This window comes from Symphalangus syndactylus, chromosome 14, assembly GCF_028878055.3.
Source record: "Symphalangus syndactylus isolate Jambi chromosome 14, NHGRI_mSymSyn1-v2.1_pri, whole genome shotgun sequence".
Classification (NCBI taxonomy): Eukaryota; Metazoa; Chordata; class Mammalia; order Primates; family Hylobatidae; genus Symphalangus; species Symphalangus syndactylus.
This window is the reverse complement of record NC_072436.2, coordinates 103,754,505-103,772,340: the sequence shown is the minus strand read 5'-3', so window position 1 is coordinate 103,772,340 and position 17,836 is coordinate 103,754,505. Positions and strand designations below refer to the sequence as shown.

Sequence of the window (17,836 nt, the reverse complement as noted above, 5' to 3'; positions counted from 1 at the left end):
AGATTAATACATAATAATATTGATAAGCTAGCATATACTGTGTGATTACTATTTGCTAAGTATTGGGCTAAGCATTTTAGAAACATATCATTTAATATACACACACAATGATGAGAGATGAGTGCTATTTTTAACCTAATTTTTCAGATAAGGAATCAAGATTACACAACTAATAAGTGGTAGAAATGAACTCCAGTTTAACCCCAAAACTCATGGTTTTAACTATAACACTATACTGCTTCATATTAATTCCTTCCTTTATTTATTTAACCAAAGAATATTCATTGAGCACCTACTGTGGCCATGATATCTGGCATCATAAAGCTTAGTTTTATAGTGGATACAGCCAAGAAAAGGGACAATTACAATGAGCATTATGAATGTTAAAATACAATGTGTTTTGTATAGATGCCAACATCTATTTCTGTATAGATGCCAACATCTATACAGAAAAAAACTTGCTGGAAGTCTAAGCAGAGGATGTGGCAATGAAAGGGTGTTCAAGGCTAGTTAAAAGATAGAACATGGCATGTCTGAAGCTTAGGAAAGGAATCTGGACCAGAGATCAGAGATTCATCAGCATTATTTTGTAAGTAATTTTGCAATAATACCTTACACATAAGCAATCACATATTTCTGTCCCCTGCTCATTGCTAGCAACTACACACATCTGCCCAGTTAACTGCTGCAGAGTGAAGAGGGCAGAGATTATCACGAATTTCTTGAATAACTGAATAACTAATTCTAACACAAATAAAATTTAGAGCAACACTAGGAAGCAGAATCACAAAACTCTTTTTGTCTGACCATGCAAAAGAAAGGAGACTCTATATGTGCATAAAGAGACTAGTATCTGCTGTCTCACAGACTAGTGAGGATGTTGAAGGTATCTTGCTTTATCCATGCTACAAGCTATCAAAGTAGTAGCAAGGCATTGTACCAGCAAAAGCTTATTTCTCCAGGTGAAGTACTACAGTTGCTGATGGCAAGCAAAAAGTAGGATTGAAAACATGATTTTATATTTCCAACAAGGTGATAGTTCTCCTTCCTGAGTCATTTTATCATATTATACCTTTATTTCAGGACTTACATCTACCTTATATTAAGGCAATTTGACATTTGCTCATCTTCTTTTCTAGAGCATAAATCACAGGGGCAGGGAATTTGTTTTCATCTTGGGAGCTTCCACAGTTATCTAGCACTGTGACTGAAGAGTAGCGCACCATAAATATTTGTTCAACTGAAGCAAAGCCATAACAGATAATGGCACCCAGGTGTAGGATAACTGTATAACACTAGCTCTCTGCAAACTGCCACCAGGGAGACTGAAAATCTATCTAGAATTTGCAATTATCACATTAACCTATAATCAGCTGCAGACCTCTCTGAAATTTTTAATTTTAAGAATTTTTTTAAAGTATATTTTCAGTATGTGGAAAATAAGATGGCACTCATAGGACAAAATATACAATTTCAATATTTGAAAAAAATGTATCTTCAGATTGTTACTTATCTGGTCCTTAGGCTTATCAAATTTCCATTAGACTAGAGGTTCTAGACTGTGGCTCTCATTAGAATCATAGATACAACTCTTAAACAGACTCTCCACTCCCAAAGGACCTGATTTAATTGGTCTAGGAAGGACCTGTTTAACCTCCTAGTTATTCTCTAGTGCAGCCTGGGTTGAAAACCACTGTTACAAATCAAGTCCACATTTAAAATGCATACAACCTTGCAACCACATGCATGGAGTTTGTAAACATCCTGATCCTTGTAACATGTGGCCTATGGTAAAAGATTTTTTAAAACTACGTTTTTTTTTTTTTCCATAAATATGACAAGACAAGCTTTGAACTTTTGCCTATAATTTTTAAAAAAGCTAACCAGGAAATGCTCAATGATAAGAGTAATCAGAAAATCTTGTGGGCTGTTCAAAAGCAGACTGGTTAAGATTTTGTTGGGAAAAAATAGACACAAACATAGAAATAAAGCCTGCATTTGTCAAAATATATGTTATGAGTTTGTTCATTTGACTATAACCAACTATTTCGTCAAAAATTACTGAATCATGGAAATATTTGACAGGGAACTTGGTTCACACCCCATCAACTTATTTCCAACAGTAGGCTGGGAGTGAAAAAAATTTAAAACAATGTATTATTTCAAATGCTGTCATGGCACAGCTCAGAGGCAAACACAGCTTTTCCATCGTACTACATACTTCAAGTGAAAGTCTTGTTATAGCTCTGCATTCTTGTTCCAGCTCTTATAGTGTAAATAAGAGTCCTTTTCACAGTCTATTTAGTGCCATGTTTTCTGCATTTTTTTCATCTTTTGTTAGTGAATCTTCTGTTTAAAATGGCTCCCAAGCACAGTGCTGAAGCAGTCTAGTGTTCTCAAGTGCAAAAAGTTTACGATGTCCTTTATGGAGTAAATACACGTGTTCAATAACATTCAGGTATAAGTAATAGCGCTGCTGGCTGTGAGTACAATGTTAATTAATCAACTATATATATTAAATAAAGTGTCTTCAAACAGAAACACATAAAACAAGGTTATGTATTTATTGGTTGACAAAAATGTTGTGACCAGAGGCTTGCAGGAACCTATCCTCCCACTAGGAACAATGGTTCCACTAGGTCCTACTAGGAGCAGTGGTTCACTATTAGCTAATTCGGTGTTCTCAGTGACTTTACAGAATATAACTACTATGAATAACAAGAATTGACTGCATGTAGAAATAAAATATAAAAATGACAATAGGAAGAAAACAGAAATATACTGTTCTAAGGTATATATTACATTATAAAATGGTATGATATTGTTTGAAGATACTCTGGTAAGATGCATATTATATAAACTAGAGCAGGGATTTGCAAACATTTTCTGCAACAAGCCAAACAGTAGTATTTTAGGCTTGGTGGGCCATATGGTCTCTGTCACAGCTACTCAACTCTGCTGCTGCAGAACAAAAGCAGCCACAGACAAGATATGAAGGATTGAGCATCCTGTGTTCCAATAAAACTCTATTGACAACAGGTGGTGGGCCAGATTTGGCTTATGGATACAGATTGCTGACCCCTGCATTAGAGGAATTGATGAAAAAAATAAAAACTGTAAAGAGTATAATTACCCAGCAGTGGAGGTACTATGGAATTATATAATGCAATTCAAAAGAAGGCAGAAAAGGACCTAAGAACAGAAGGGACAAATAGAAAACAGCCAAACAATCTATTTAAACACATGTTTTCTATATGGAAAACAGTATTAAATAGAAATGGTCTAAACACTTAAAAAGCAGAAGTTGACAGAGTGAATCTAAAAAGCATACCCAACTATTAATACATGCAAGCTACAAAAACCCTACTTTACATAGGAAAACAGAGAGGTCATAAGTAAAGCATGTGAAAAGATATCACAATGTAAACACTAATTTTTTATAAAAAGAATGATTAACACCAAGTATTAGTCCCTCACTTAAGACAGTCCCTCACTTAAGATGATTTGACATACAAGTTTTCGACTTTACAATACTGCAAAAGGGATACGCGTTCAGGGAGCTCCTCAACTTACAATAGGATAAACTCACAGCAGATTGAAAATATCATATATCAGAACACACCTTCAACTTAATATTTTCAACTTGCCATGGGGTTATCAGGACATAACTGTAAGCCACTGTAAGCCAAGGAGCATCTGTAAGCTTCAGAACAAGATCTTGAAAAATTATATTGAAAAAGGGATCAATATATCAAAGGTTGTAGAAGTCCCAAACGTGTTTGCAAATAATGAGAGCGCCAAAAAATCAAAGAAAATAACTGATAAAACTGAAAGGAGAAAGACAAATCTACAATTGTAGTTGGGAGATTTCAATAGTCCTTTCTCGAGAAAAGATAAGAGAAAGTAGAAAGAAGTCAATAAAGATATAGAAGATTTGAACATTATCAACCAATTGACCCAACTGACATTTATAGAAAACTGCACTCAACAAGAGTAGAAGACACGAGAGAATGGGGAAAGTTCCTCTTGAGGAAAAATGATTCTCCTGCAAGAGTCATTGGAAAATTCAGTTTACTACAGTAAAATTCAGTTTACTATATCGATTTTATGCTGCTATATCCACAATCAATAACTATTTTATATTTGTATAAAGTTTACACTGAATTATCCTTTTTAAGCTATATCCTATTTCTTTGACATCACTCTATTGCTCACAGATCAAGATTTTTAATCTGATTCTCAAAGAATTTCACCCACTGACCCACTCCTCACATTTATATTAACGAAGTAACATTGATTCCAGAATAATCCTGCAGAAAATTGGTAAGCCTCTGTAGAAGTAAATCAATTAGCTCAATTTAGCCATTACACCACATATACATATTTCAAAAGAACATATTGTACTTAATAAATATACGCAATTTTTTCTCAATTAAAAAACTGTGCAAAAAATAAGTAAATGAAATTTCCAAAGATTGAAAACTAAATCATAGAGACTCATCAAAACACTGGTTATGAGTTTTTATGGTTTCAAATAAAAAGGGAACATTATATTTAAGTTACAAATATGTATTTAAGTTTAAAAATTATCTTTAAATAAAAAAATTACAATCTAGTTGCAAAAGTGTTTGAAAAAACTCTGTAAAGGATAACGGAAGGGAAACTAAAAGCAAAGCTACGGAAGGATACAATGTTCTACAGGTCTACAGAAGTAAAGTTATTCTTACTTAGGAATAACTTAGGCCACATTTACAAGTCATTGTTAAAACAAAGGCAGCATAGGTCATTTTCACAAACTGTATAACATCTTTTGGATGGGTAATTATTTACATCAGAAGATAATGAATGATAAACTATACAAAGCATAAAGAACTGCAACAAAAACAGTAAGATGAAGAGCCTGAATTCCCAGAGAGAGATGATTTTTGCAAATAGAAAGTTTACAATTTGTTTAAACAAATCTGAAACATGCTTGAAAATCCATTAAAATCTACTAAAAATAAAATATAAACAACTCATACAACCCATATAAACTGTTTTGATAACACAGAAAACATGCTAGCCTCATCCATCAAATCGGGATTATTAAAGATTATTTAGCTAAAGTTCCTTAAGAAAATAGCACGGTACAGGGAAGGAGGGTGAATGAGAAACAACATAAAACCACCCTGAATTTTCAAATATTTTGTCGTATATTCAAAATTAATTTACCTATTTTTTAAAAGAGAGAGAGCATGGTCCTATATTAAATGGCAGTTTAGGAAGATTCTCAACGTCCTGAAAAATAATCAAGATCTAAAGAGAAGGAAATGGATAAAAAAAAAAAAAAAAAAAAAAGAGGCCAGAACACAAGGTACCTAGAGATAACAAGGTATGGAGATCGGACTCAGCCGCTAGCTACTGTGTCCCAGGGGGCCTTGTGCCCTCTACCTCCTGTTTTCTCTGAAAACAAATGAGATTTCTTATGCTGCCTTGACTCTATACAGATTTTCCTGCTCGTAAGAGACAAACAGAAGAGTGATACTTCAAAGCTAAAATAAACGTATTTTATTTATGTTTTCAGACTGAGTCTCACTCTGTTGCCGTGCCAGGCTGGAGTGCAGTAGCGCTATCTCAGCTCACTGCAACCTCCGCCACCTGCCCTGCTCCCCACGATTCTCTTGTCTCAGCCTCATGAGTAGCTGGGATTACAGGTGACTGCCACCACGTTCGGCTAATTTTTGTATTTTTAGTAGAGATGGGGTTTCAACATGTTGGCCAGGCTGGTCTCAAACTCCTGACCTCTGGTGATCTGCCTGCCTCAGCCTCCCAAAGTGCTGGGATTACAGGCGTGAGCCACTGTGCCCAGCCAAATAAACGTATTTTAAATCTGGGATATATGTTCCGATTAGCTAGACTCTGAAATTTCAGTCTCTAGCCTCAGAGGCCATTAGAACTCTTACAAAAATTCACAGAATAAACTACTGATGGATCAGTATGTCTTAACTCACTGGTACATGTATAATTTATAGAAAAACATCAGTAACAATATTATTTACTACTGATAATAGCACGTACAGTACCTTTTGATAAACAATGGAGCACACAAGATCCTTGACAGCAGATAAAGACAGTTCCTGGGCTTCAATGGTAACACTCTCCCGTGTGAGGCCAATTTGCAGTAGAAATGAAACTGTATGCACTGAGCCTCTGGAGTTGGTGAGTGATGGTGCACTGAAGCTTCCATTAGAGAGTCGGGCAGAAAGTCCCGTCTTAGGACTTGAACACGGAGAAGCAGCTGGAAGCACAGCAGGAATAGCTGCAGGTAATACAGACTTCTGGGCTGATGGAGGGGAATTATTTGCAGACATCTGCCTTTCTTTAATCTTTTAAAATAGTTGTCGATTCTTTTTCAATGATTATGAAGAGGTTTTTAAAATAACAGCAGTAAAGAAAATGACTGCAATTTTGGATTTAGTTGAAAACTTATTTATTTCTTCTTTTAAGCCATTCATGCTGATACTTGTAAGGTTTATCAAGGAGTTGAATGCCCAAAAGGTCCTATTTCTCTTAGTATCAGTCCTATCAAAAAGCAGTCTTGTCTGTAGGAAGACAACCAGGGATTTGTAAAGGATTTAACATCACTGAGCTATCCTCAGCAGGATACAGTTGATGTAGCTTATTTACGAATCTATTTTCCTTTCGGTCTGTTCTTGTCTCTTTAATTTCAGGAAATACATATTGAATAAAAGTTGTTTTTCTGTCAAGATGAAATCCTCTTCGTTTAAAAAACAGTAAGTGTTTTGGATTAATCTATTCAGTACTTTTCCTTTGGTTTACTAATTTTATAGGACACCTTCTCAAATGTCCACACCTTAAATCACCTTCTCAAATGTCCTCATTTTCATTCTGGGGGGATGAACTTTACCATGGTGAAATACAAAGCTTTTTAAAATAGCACAGGCATATTTCATTAGATGAATGGGTCCACTGAGAAAAGTTGATGCTTTCTGACATACAGTCAGCCTGGAAGGAAATTTTTCAAAAGTTTTTAATACTTTATATTCATTTGACATTAATTTAAAAATAAGAACGTAACTTTTTAAAATGACAATTTTTGGTCATATGCTTATAATTCACTAATAAATCTTAATGGGTAGCAATTTTTGGCTAGTTAGCAAAGACTTTTTTTTACTATAGGTATAATTTCAGGGACAGGCTCAAAAAATATCCTTGGCACTCTACACTGATACCTAAAACTTAAACATTAAACATTTTTTTAAATCTACTTCATTTTTAATGAATGAAGACCAAACACTTTTATGTTACAATTACATGACTGAGTTATACCAAAAACAGAAGGGACAAAAAACAGTAAAACTGACATTTTCATAGACATACAATACCCCACCACTCAAAAGATGTACAATACTTTCCTAATGTAAGAGTATTCTTTTTTTAATATTAAAATACTAATTCTGCCAAAACATGACTCTTGACTTGCTTTGTTGAAACATTCCTTTCAGAAGGCTAAGGAAGCAGGAGGGGATATACTGAACAGTTAAATATCAATAAGTGTGAAAGCTGACATACTTATCACAGGAACATAAGAGAAAGGGATCTCACCATAAGGGATTTCTCCTATCCAGGTCCTAACTAGGCCCAACAATGCTTAGCTTCCAAGATCAGACAAGATCAGGCACATTTGGGGTGGTGTGGCTGTAGACCACAAAGCATTTCTAACAGTAAGAAAGAGAACAGTAGGCATGAGTATGTATCATAATTTTTAGGAAAGCACAGGTCAAAAAGTTAAAAAAAAAAAAAAAGGTATGACCCAACCCCCCCACATGGCTTAGGCGTGAAACAGCTCATAATTGACGATTCCTTCTAAGTTCCATCTATATACCCATAAATAATTCCAATGAAGAGAAAGAGTAAAGCATCCAGTGTGGCTGCAGAGTAACTCTCTGCAGAGCAGTTAATGAGTTAAATTAGGACGAACATGACAGAAGGGCAAAAGCACACAACTATAGTATTAGGAATGGGAAAGCTCAGGAAAAAACTGAGACTTTAAAAAAAACTGAAGATGAAAGCTTTTATAGCTACTTTCAAGTAAATGATTATTATTCCATCTTATATAATGTACAACACTTGATAGTTTATAAATGTTTCACATACTTTACCTCATAACTCTTTGAAAGTTGACAGGGTAAAAATCATTTTTGTAGGCAAGAAAATTGAAGCACAAGGCAATAATGCAACTTGCCCAGCAGCACATGGTTATTAATAGGTGGAGCAGGAATCAGAAGCCAGGTTTCGTACTTTCTTACCAGTGCTGTCTCCACAAGAACACACTATTTCTCTAAGAGAACAAGGAACTAAGAATCACTGCTCAGAGGATGTTGCTAAGGTTGAGAAATCACACAGAAAGACAGACTGCTCAACTTGTATTTTGCTTATCTTCTCCACAGTTTTAAACTAAAACTGCAGAAAGGCATTGAGAACTGAAACCTGAGACAAATGACTAAGACTATAACAACTTTACATGAGTTTGAGTCTCTGGGTCCAGATGCAATCCATTCCATACTACTAAAGCAATTCACAAATGTAATCACAAAGCTGACTCCTGTAATCTTGGAAAAGAGCTCAAAAAGACAGATATAATCATGGCCTGGAGATTTGTAGAGCAGTTTCAAGTTCTGGAGGCTGGAGAAGCAGGAAAGCAAATTTCAGAAATTACAAATATAAAAAATAATGAAGCAAATGGTTTGTGAATAACTAGAGAAGAATATAATGATCACTAGAAGTCAACCACATTTACATCTTGGAAAATAATGATTATTAGGCTTCTTAACTGGAAAAAAATAATAATAGCTTACATTTATTAAGCTCTTACTATCTGTCAGATACTGTTCTAAGCACTTTATACATATTACCTCATTTAATCCTCACAGCAACTCATTATATGGTTGAGAAAACAAAGGTTTAGAGATTAAAGTACTTGCCCAAGACCACAAAATCAGCAAAGCCAGAAAAAAAAGATAGTTTATTCTGACAAAAATAGTATCCAAGATGATTGTCGATGCTATCTTTGTAAGTATGTTACTGGAGTGTGGGTTGGATGTTAGTGTAGTTAAGTTTGCTGCTCTACGTCACCTTAGACGAGGAAAGTCTTTATGGAACTGCCTTGAAACACTGTCCTCAGCCTTATATTGTTTTTCACTATTTATTAGATAATAAAGGCATAAAGAATATGCTTATAAAATCCTCAGGTTGAAGAAATCTAGGAGAAATAACTAAAATTAAACTGAAACTTAAAGGTAAGTGTAAAGCTTTGCATTTAGTTTCCCCAAAATGTGCAATACAGAAATGGGGAAATGCTTACTTGTAAGCAGTTTATATGAGAGGTGTTTATCAACGCAAAAGATTAATTCAAACTGCTAATATAATGGGTGACTAAAAGACCTAATGCAAAGCTAATGCCCTAGGTCACTGAGAACACATCGGCATCCGTCTGTATACTCTTTGTTACTCAGCCTATATCACTATTATGTTTATATCTATGGTCAACATTTTTAGAGCCATACTGATTTTTTTTTTTAAAAAATCATGCACGCGAAGGTAAAAATAATGTCATGTGATAAAAATGTGCTTAACAAAACCAAATAGAATAAGAGGTTTTCAAATACTCGAATAAGTGTTAATAGAATTGATTTTATTCAGTATCACTGCAGAGGGTAGACGAAAAATTAAGATGACAGCACTTCTTACTTAACCTCACAGGTTGCAAGGATTGAGCTACGGGGTATAAACTATCTGTAACAACACCTGGCTAACAGTAAGTGCTCAGCAAGTTTTAGCAATTTTCATAGCAATTAGTTGAAGGAATTAACAACTAAGCCTTTATTTTATGCTAAACACATAAAGTGAGATATGATACTTCATTAAATCCCTGCAACAACTTTCAGAGATTTAACTCTATATTCCAGAAAAGAAACCAGAATTTTAGAGAAGTTGTTGCTTGCCTGTGACTATGGCTGGTAAGCAATAGAAATGAGACTCAAACTAGTTTCCCTGACTCCAAAGCCCAAGTTCTTTCTACTACTTTATTCCATATCCAACAACCTAACAATGGAACAGGTTGTCTCATGAGGTAATGAGCTCCACAACGTATCTGACTTAAGTAGTTTTTATAAGCTGAACTACCACAATAAAGTAGTAAAATATCTATGAATAAAACTGTATGCAAGTTAACGACTTTTTTTTTTTTTTTTTTGAGACAGAGACTTGCTCTGTTGCCTAGGCTGGAGTACAGTGGCGTGAACTTGACTGATTGCAGCCTCCACCTCCCGGGTTCAAGCGATTCTCGTGCCTCAGCCACCCCAGTAGCTGGGATTACAGGTGCACATCACCATACCTGGCTCATTTTTGGATTTTTAGTAGAAACAGGGTTTCATCATGTTGGCCAGGCTGGTCTCGAACTCCTGACCTCAAGTGATCTGCCCATCTCGGCCTCCCAAAGTGCTGGGATTACAGGTGTGAGCCACTGCACCTGGCCCAAATTAACTACTTCTACTTTGATGAATGTCTTCCCACTAAATACCATTTTATTATACCTAGTAATACTAGCCAAGTAACAGTGTTTAATACAACTAATTTATCAGAACAAATTACAACTATTCATAATAAACACTACATATAAAAATGATTTTTAAAAGTCTCAGCATTAACACAAATAGAAGAAACCTAGTAGCTGTCAGATTTCTGCCCACTCATTCCATTTTCCCTCTCCTGGTTTGGTTTATGGACCCCAGATTTATTCTGGAAGATGCAACAAGACGTTGGGTGCAAAATATTAAGACTAAATATTAAACCTAATAACTGTAACTTACATGAACCTTGATATGTTGCTTAATTTTGTCTTTACGCTTCAACTAGAAAACTGAAAGAATAGTACATCTTATTAATTTACAAACTATATACCAATTATATATGCTTGTTTCTAACAGGGGTACGAGGCTCTAAATAATATCATCTAGTTGGCAAGCATTTCTAATATGTTTATTTGGAACATGTCAAATATTCTTTTGGGGAGCTAACTGTCACATATCCCATTCAAATGAGCTTACATAATCCATCATCATTGTTAATGGAATCAAAAGATAGGATACTAACGGCATCTTGAACCCAGTCTGTTCTATTGTTACAGACAAGGTGAAACAAAGGCCCTGGAGGTGAGAGGACTTACTTGAGGATTATCTCATGGTAATATCACAAGTTTATCTACTTCCTCTTCCTCTCCTTCCCCTTCCCCCATGCACACATTATCTCATTTTTAACACTCTAATTAGGAGAAGCTCTAACAGCAGTATCTCCATTTAACAAATACTTGAGTACCTATTATTTCCCAGACTGTTAGGAGAGACACTGGAGTTATACAGCAGTGACCAAAACAGACATGGCCACTGCTCTCTCTGAAATTCAAAGTGTGATATGAGACACAGACATAACATTCATACAAACAGCTGGGTAATTATAAACTGCAAGAAGTGATATGGCAGAGTATACTAAGGGGACTCAATTCCAGCTGGAATCTCAGGAAAGGTACCTTTAAGGAAATATTTAAGCTGAGATCTCTGGATAAGGAAGAGTCAACGAAACAAAGAGACAGACAAAAGGATTCCAGGAAGGCAAAACGCATCTAGTTATTAAATTCTTCAAAAAGAAGCTCATTATTTAGTGTAGCCATCATTCTTTTTGTACAATACTCAGTAAAGGCTAAAGTGAAGAGATAAAATGCTTTTCCTATTTGGAATAACAATATTTATTATAACATGAATTCTTCCCAGTAAAGAGTTTTCCAGGTTCAACTTAGTTTTGTGTACCAGAAATGCTAATGCTGTGGAGGGTTGTGTCCACGCCTCCTGACATGTATTAATATTAGTATTCTTCTACCACGTAAAAGTATGTGGTCTTTTTCAATGCAATTCTGACCAGCGTCCTAAAGTCCATGTCCATGTTTTGACACAGGTTTGACTTTGCTTAATAATTGTTCTTGCTTTTATATTGTATGTTGTATTTAAAAACTCAAGTATCTATGTCGTTGGTTTTTTAAAAAATCATATTTTGTAGCAATCCCAACAGTGACTTATATATTTTCAAAAATACCTATTACTTTAGATTAACATATTTTTCCTAAGAGCTCAGCATTTGCTAAATTGTTTCCTCTAAAATTCTGCTCATCTGGACCAGTGACAGTTGAATCTCAGTCCTTCCACTGTCAGAGAGTACTGAGAGAGCACACCATATCTGCTCTGCTCAGGAACTGAAAAGTTTATCCAGTAATAAGATTATGGACTGCCAGTCTGGCAATGCAATATGAATCTATGTTAAGCTTGACAGATGTTCATCTCTGCACCAGTAGTAGCTAAGAAATCTGATTGGTTAACAGCCAATGAGCAATTTCTCACATACTGCCACAATAAACTAACCACAGAAGTGGAAAAAAATTTTTTCCTATATTAAAATGAAAATATCTCATAAGCACATTATCTCAAGTTTTTCCTGAGAGGGCTACTCAAAGAGATACATATATATATAGCAAGTTCGATTTGAATTACATAATCAGTGAGACTCAAAGTACAATCATCACAGAAGACTGTGAATTATAAGCAGCATTATATCAAATTAAAACTTGTACTAGCAAATAATTTCCTTACATATCAAGCTCTGTACAAGCAGTTTCTTTTAAAAACAAACAATTAACTCCACTATAGTATTTTCAACTTTAGAGTCTTTCAAAAATGAGAACAAAATGTCCCTTAAGAAAACTGCACTTAAATGACCACCTATTCGTATTTTTCTGTGTGTGGTGTTTTCAATTCGTAATTTAAAAAAATGTAATATCAGAAAGTTTTATTTATGAAGTTCTGTGTGTGTGGCAGTGTTTAAATCCACTAACAGAAAGAAATTTCTATTTTAAAGTGGCTATCTGATGAAACTGAAAGCTTAAAATTTTCTCTAAAAGACTTACCATTATCTAGGATGCTTAAAAAATTAGTTTTAAGATACACATCAGTCAACATTCTTAAAATGTGAAATGCTATATATTAAATTACAGAACCTGAGTCACCCTGAAATGTGAAATGCCATATACTAAATTATAGAACCGAGGATGGAACCTGGCTTGTCAAGGAGTACTCCAAGCTCATGCGTTCAGGCCCACCACAACTGTATTACTACCTACTGAAGAAAAACCTTCCACGGTTTCTGCGTGACACGTTTCAAACTCTACTTTTAGAAAATCTTCTAACTTCTTGGCTGAATGTCCATGCTTGATCTTAATTCGGAATCTAACAGGGAAGGAAGCAAGGGTTCGCTGATAAAGGAAAAACTGGCCTACATCTCAGTCGGGGGAACTTTATGGACGCCTTCTGCAGCAAAGCTAAGGAAAATCAAAATCGCTAAAAATATAAGAACCACGACATTAAGTAGAAGGGTAAAAAGAAAAACGTTTCAGAGGAATAAAATAACATTTTCTAGGGTACAAATTAAGGCATTTAAAAGTTCTTGTTCCATTTGTGGCGATGTCTCATAAAAGCTGTGCCGCACCAAGTAGTAGTTCAGGGTGTAACTTATCCTTCCTAATCAAAGATGACACCGATAGTCTTATTTCCTGTGGGGATGGGTGTGGTTGAAGACACAGTTACGTCCATGCCATCAATCTGTGTGTGGAAAAGTCTGCAGGTCGCGCACACACTTGTCGCTTGAATTATATGTGTGCCTGCAGACGGCAAGGCCTATGCCTCTGACTGCGTTCACCTGAAATAAAATACCCAATCGGCAATACAGTAGTATATGGTCATTTTCACTGCTCAAAGAAACAGTCGTACTCCTCAGTGTTTCAGCTTAAGGAAAACCTCCCAGGAGGGAACAACTCGGAGCAACGCTGCAACGCGCAAATCCAAACGCAGTCGGGATACTGGGGCGAGGGGCTTACATTCTCCTAGCACCATTTACTCACCCCTTTGAGACGACTACAACGCAAAGTGAGGAAATGAAACGAAAAAGCTCGTCCAAAATTCGGCACTGCGAGCGCCGCGGGTCTGGCTTCGGGAACTAGTTTGGGACACCCGGGAACGGATCGCCTCCGATGGGCCGGGCGCGGTGGTCGCCAGCTGTGCGCGAACCCAAGTTGGCCTCCGCGCGGACGCCGGAACTTCGCCCCCTCTGGTGGCTGCGGCGGCGCCCCTGCTCCCCCTCAGCCGCCCACCTCCCCCCGAGCGCTCCCCCAACTTCCCGCCCAGCGCGGCTGACGCCGCCCAGCCGGGCGCGGGGTCCGAGTCCTGCCGCCGCCGCGTGCAGTTGGGGGTGGTTGGGGGATGGGGGAGGGGCCGCCGCCGCCTCAGCCCGACGGGCCGGGAGAACAAAGCGGCGGCGCGAACTTTTTCGGTGTCTATTCAGCGCTCCCCGAGGCGACTACTTACAGTGGCAGGCTCGGCCCGTCGTGAGAAACTGCGCCCGCCAGCGTCTGGGTCCCGGACGAGGCGCCAGTGAGGCTTCACGCGCCCCGCAGGATCCCGCCCGCCGCCGGCGCCCCTCCCTCCCCGTCCCGTCCTGAGGCCGGAGGGCGGGGGGCCGGGGCGCGCGGGGGGCGGGGGCGCGCGGCCGACGCGGGGCCTGCCGGGAGCTGTAGTTCCTCGGCCCGCGGCCGCCAGGAGGTGGCCGCGGCGGGAGGTTGGGGTTGTCTCTGCACCGCGAAGGGGCGCCGGGAGCGCCGGGTACAGTCGGGCTGGTTCCGCACCCTCGAGTTCCGGGCGTCTTCGTAAGCGCGGGGGCACGGGGCGGGGCGCCGCGGGAGACGCGAGCGTGTCTTTCTATCAGTTACACGAGGTACTTGATCCCGCTGTTGCCGACGGTACTGTCTTTTCCTTTACTGCCGTGCACTCTGAGGGAGGCGGTGGCGACAATGGGCTAGAGGTGACAGTTGGAACGGGGGACTTGTAAGGCGTCCAGAGCAGAGAGCGGCTTCCACCCTGAGATGTCACAGCCCTCCCGCATGCTCCTCCCTGCTGCCTGCCCCCGGGGTGGCCGCCGGTACCGCAGCTCCGCGCCCAAACCGGCACGTCCCGAACCCGACGTTCTGGTGACTGCAGGGGTTTTCCCGGTGCTTGGTGTTTCCTCCCCGTCGGCCTTTAAACGCGAATGTGACCCTACCACCAAAGTGGAGTGCAGTCCAGAATCACCAAACCTAGGCTTCCACGTGTCTGGAAACACAATATTAACATTTGTTTTGCTCCAAGACAAAGTGTGACCGTGTCGGGTGAGTGGGGCGGGGGTGGGAGTCAGCAGCATAAGGATCTAGAGGGAAAATACACTGTGCTTAAATTTTCGATGTCTTATGTGAGAGAAAGGCCTGAGAAGCTGACAGCCATTGTCACAGAAGCCACATGATTCTCCTTATGTCAACATTTTATCCCAAAAGTACTTAAATATATTGAAACAATCAGAGGGACTACAATCAAGAGGGCAGTTTTCTTTCTTCTCTCTTTTTCTTTCTTGTTCCCTTTCTCTCTTTCTTCTTTCTTTCTAGAAAAGGTTTTACTCTGTCATCCAGGCTGAAGTGCAGTGACACGATCATAGCTCACTGCAGCCTGGAGCTGCTGAGCTCAAGTGATTATCCTGCCTCAGCCTCCCAAGCAGCTGGGACTACAGGCGTGTGCCACCACGCCCCACTAACTTTTAAGTTAGTTTTTGTAGAGATGAGGTCTCTTGCTGTGTTACCCAGGCTGGTCTCCTGACCTCAAGAGATCCGCCCGCCTCGGCCCCCCAAATTGTTGGGATTACAGTCGTGAGCCACCACGCCCAGCCAAGAGGGCAGTTTTCAAGAATAGAAAGAAAAATAAACATAAATTAGCCCCTACTTTTGATACAAAATCATCACTCTTAATGGATGTCCTTGGATTTAAAGTTAAGAAATGAAAATATTAATATAATTTATATTAAACATAAGGCAGGTAAGATTGTGTAAAACCTTGATTACTTTATTTAAAACCTATTTAAAAAGATTTCCGAACATTCTCAGGAATTGGAAGTTGCTAAATGTCTTACATCCAGCAGTATCTAATTCAATCTTACTATATCTTTGTTATTAGAGTCCTATTCAGCTATTCTTTTACTTTAAAATTGAAAGTAGATTGACTCAAGTTTGCCTTCTTTTTAAAGGACTCTCTTGCTTAACTTTGCCCTTTTCTTCCTTTCACTTCCCAACAGACGTTTTAGTCCAGCCCCAAATTTTGCCTCTGAGCAAGATTCCCAGGACCTCATTGGAGCAGTTTACAGCCAGTCTTATCTCACTATTAACTTCCATTTTCTGCTGTAGTACTTAAAGCGACAGAAGTTACTCTTCCTAGAAGTAACTTTTCCAGACGATTCAAACTGCTGTTATACAGAGATTTAAGTATTTGTGTGCATGTGTGAAAATAGAGATATATAATGTATATATTTCATTTTATTTCCAGTGTTCTGCTTCTCTTTTTAAAAATAAAGCGGTCTCCTCCACTTTGGGTAAATCTTTCAGCACATTTGATCAAAGAACTATCTTTGTATCTAATTTTTTGCTTAACATGAACTAGTTTCCTCAAGGTGTTCCATTCCTGTTCTAAGAGCATTATAGAGATAAAGACTGAATTTAATAAATAAGTGTATTACCATGTGAAATGTTTTAATCCTTGAGAGAAAAGATAATCTGAATGCTCAAAATGGAAAGGATTTTTCTTCTTGGTGGTGTTTTATGAAAACGAGCTTACAATATTGCTCTTCTATGGCTGCAGTTGGAGAACTTGTCCCGCATTATTGGGCTCCTTGTACTTAATGACACACAACATAGCCATTCAAATATGTTACCTAATGCAAGCAAAGAAAGTCAACACTCTTGTGACTTGAGATAACAGAGACATCTGATTTAGAAACCTAAATGCAGGGGGAAAAAATGATCTGCCCGCTGCAGTCTCCCAAAGTGCTGGGATTACAGGCATGAGCCACTGCGCCTGGCCCTTATTTTTATTCATCATTTAGCACAGTGCTCAATAAACATTGATTAAATCAGTGAATTTTTTCACTAGGGAAATTGATAACAATTTCCAGCTAGAGGAAATTGTCATCATTTTAAAACTTCAGCTGGTTTTAATTTATAGAATGTAGTCACTGGAAAATTATTTTGTGTTTGTGTCTTTTTCCATGACCTTGAAACACAGCTGAAAAATTCAATAAAGCATTTGGGTATCAGTATAGAGTTAGTAAAATAGTTATGGGAGAAAATGCTTTAGGATCTATTTCTTTATCAGCAGAGACATACATGATGATATAGTTCTCAAAGTGTCCTTTCTCAGTTTCCACTGCCATTATCCTAGTCCGTATCTCACATCTGGATTACCACAACAGACTTTTAGCTGGTCTCTTAGACTAGCTCAAACTGTTACATCCTTGGAACTGTCTTGTCTGATTTGCAGGCTATCAATAATTGTTCTGTGTTCTGATAGCCTTTGAGAGATAATTCTCATGTGGCTCATCACATTTTATTGTGGATTGTTTATCAGATCCTCCTGGGATCGCCATCTGCCCTTCCCTTTTCTGAACTTGAAGAAGACCAGATCTTTTATTTATTTATTTATTTAATTTATTAGTAGAGACAGGGTTTCACTGTGTTGTCCAGGCTGGTCTCCAACTCCTGTCCTCAAGTAATCCACCAGCCTCAGTCTCCCAAAGTGCTGGGATTACAAGCATGAGCCACTGCACCTGGCCGTTTTTTTAATTTATTCATCATTTAGCACAGTGCTCAATAAACGTTGATTAAATC

General features: G+C 38.2%; 2 protein-coding genes across 10 annotated transcripts in view; one reads left to right on the top strand and one right to left on the bottom strand.

Annotated features, from left to right (window-relative positions):
- Positions 1–14,595, bottom strand: part of PRKD3 (protein kinase D3) — a 71,801-nt gene extending 57,206 nt beyond the window's left edge. For 2 of the 6 annotated variants that reach the window (XM_055243665.2, XM_063618141.1), the window contains exons 1-3: positions 14,466–14,571; positions 7,606–7,718; positions 6,063–7,005 (exon numbers count right to left, since the gene is read on the bottom strand). In XM_055243665.2, the coding sequence (XP_055099640.1) occupies positions 6,063–6,350 (288 nt within the window). In that variant the 5' untranslated portion in view covers positions 6,351–7,005; positions 7,606–7,718; positions 14,466–14,571. Of the gene's footprint in view, positions 1–6,062; positions 7,006–7,605; positions 7,719–14,002; positions 14,208–14,465 lie in introns of those variants that run through there. The other 4 variants (XM_055243664.2, XM_055243666.2, XM_055243670.2 and 1 more) reach the window with 4 other exon arrangements.
- Positions 14,596–14,658: 63 nt separating this feature from the next.
- QPCT (glutaminyl-peptide cyclotransferase) overlaps positions 14,659–17,836 on the top strand; it is a 48,168-nt gene continuing 44,990 nt past the window's right edge. The window contains exon 1 of one of the 4 annotated variants that reach the window (XM_063618165.1): positions 14,659–14,803. The gene's annotated coding sequence lies outside the window, so the exon portion shown is untranslated. Of the gene's footprint in view, positions 14,872–17,836 lie in introns of all 4 variants that reach the window. The other 3 variants (XM_055243682.2, XM_063618164.1, XM_055243681.2) reach the window with 3 other exon arrangements.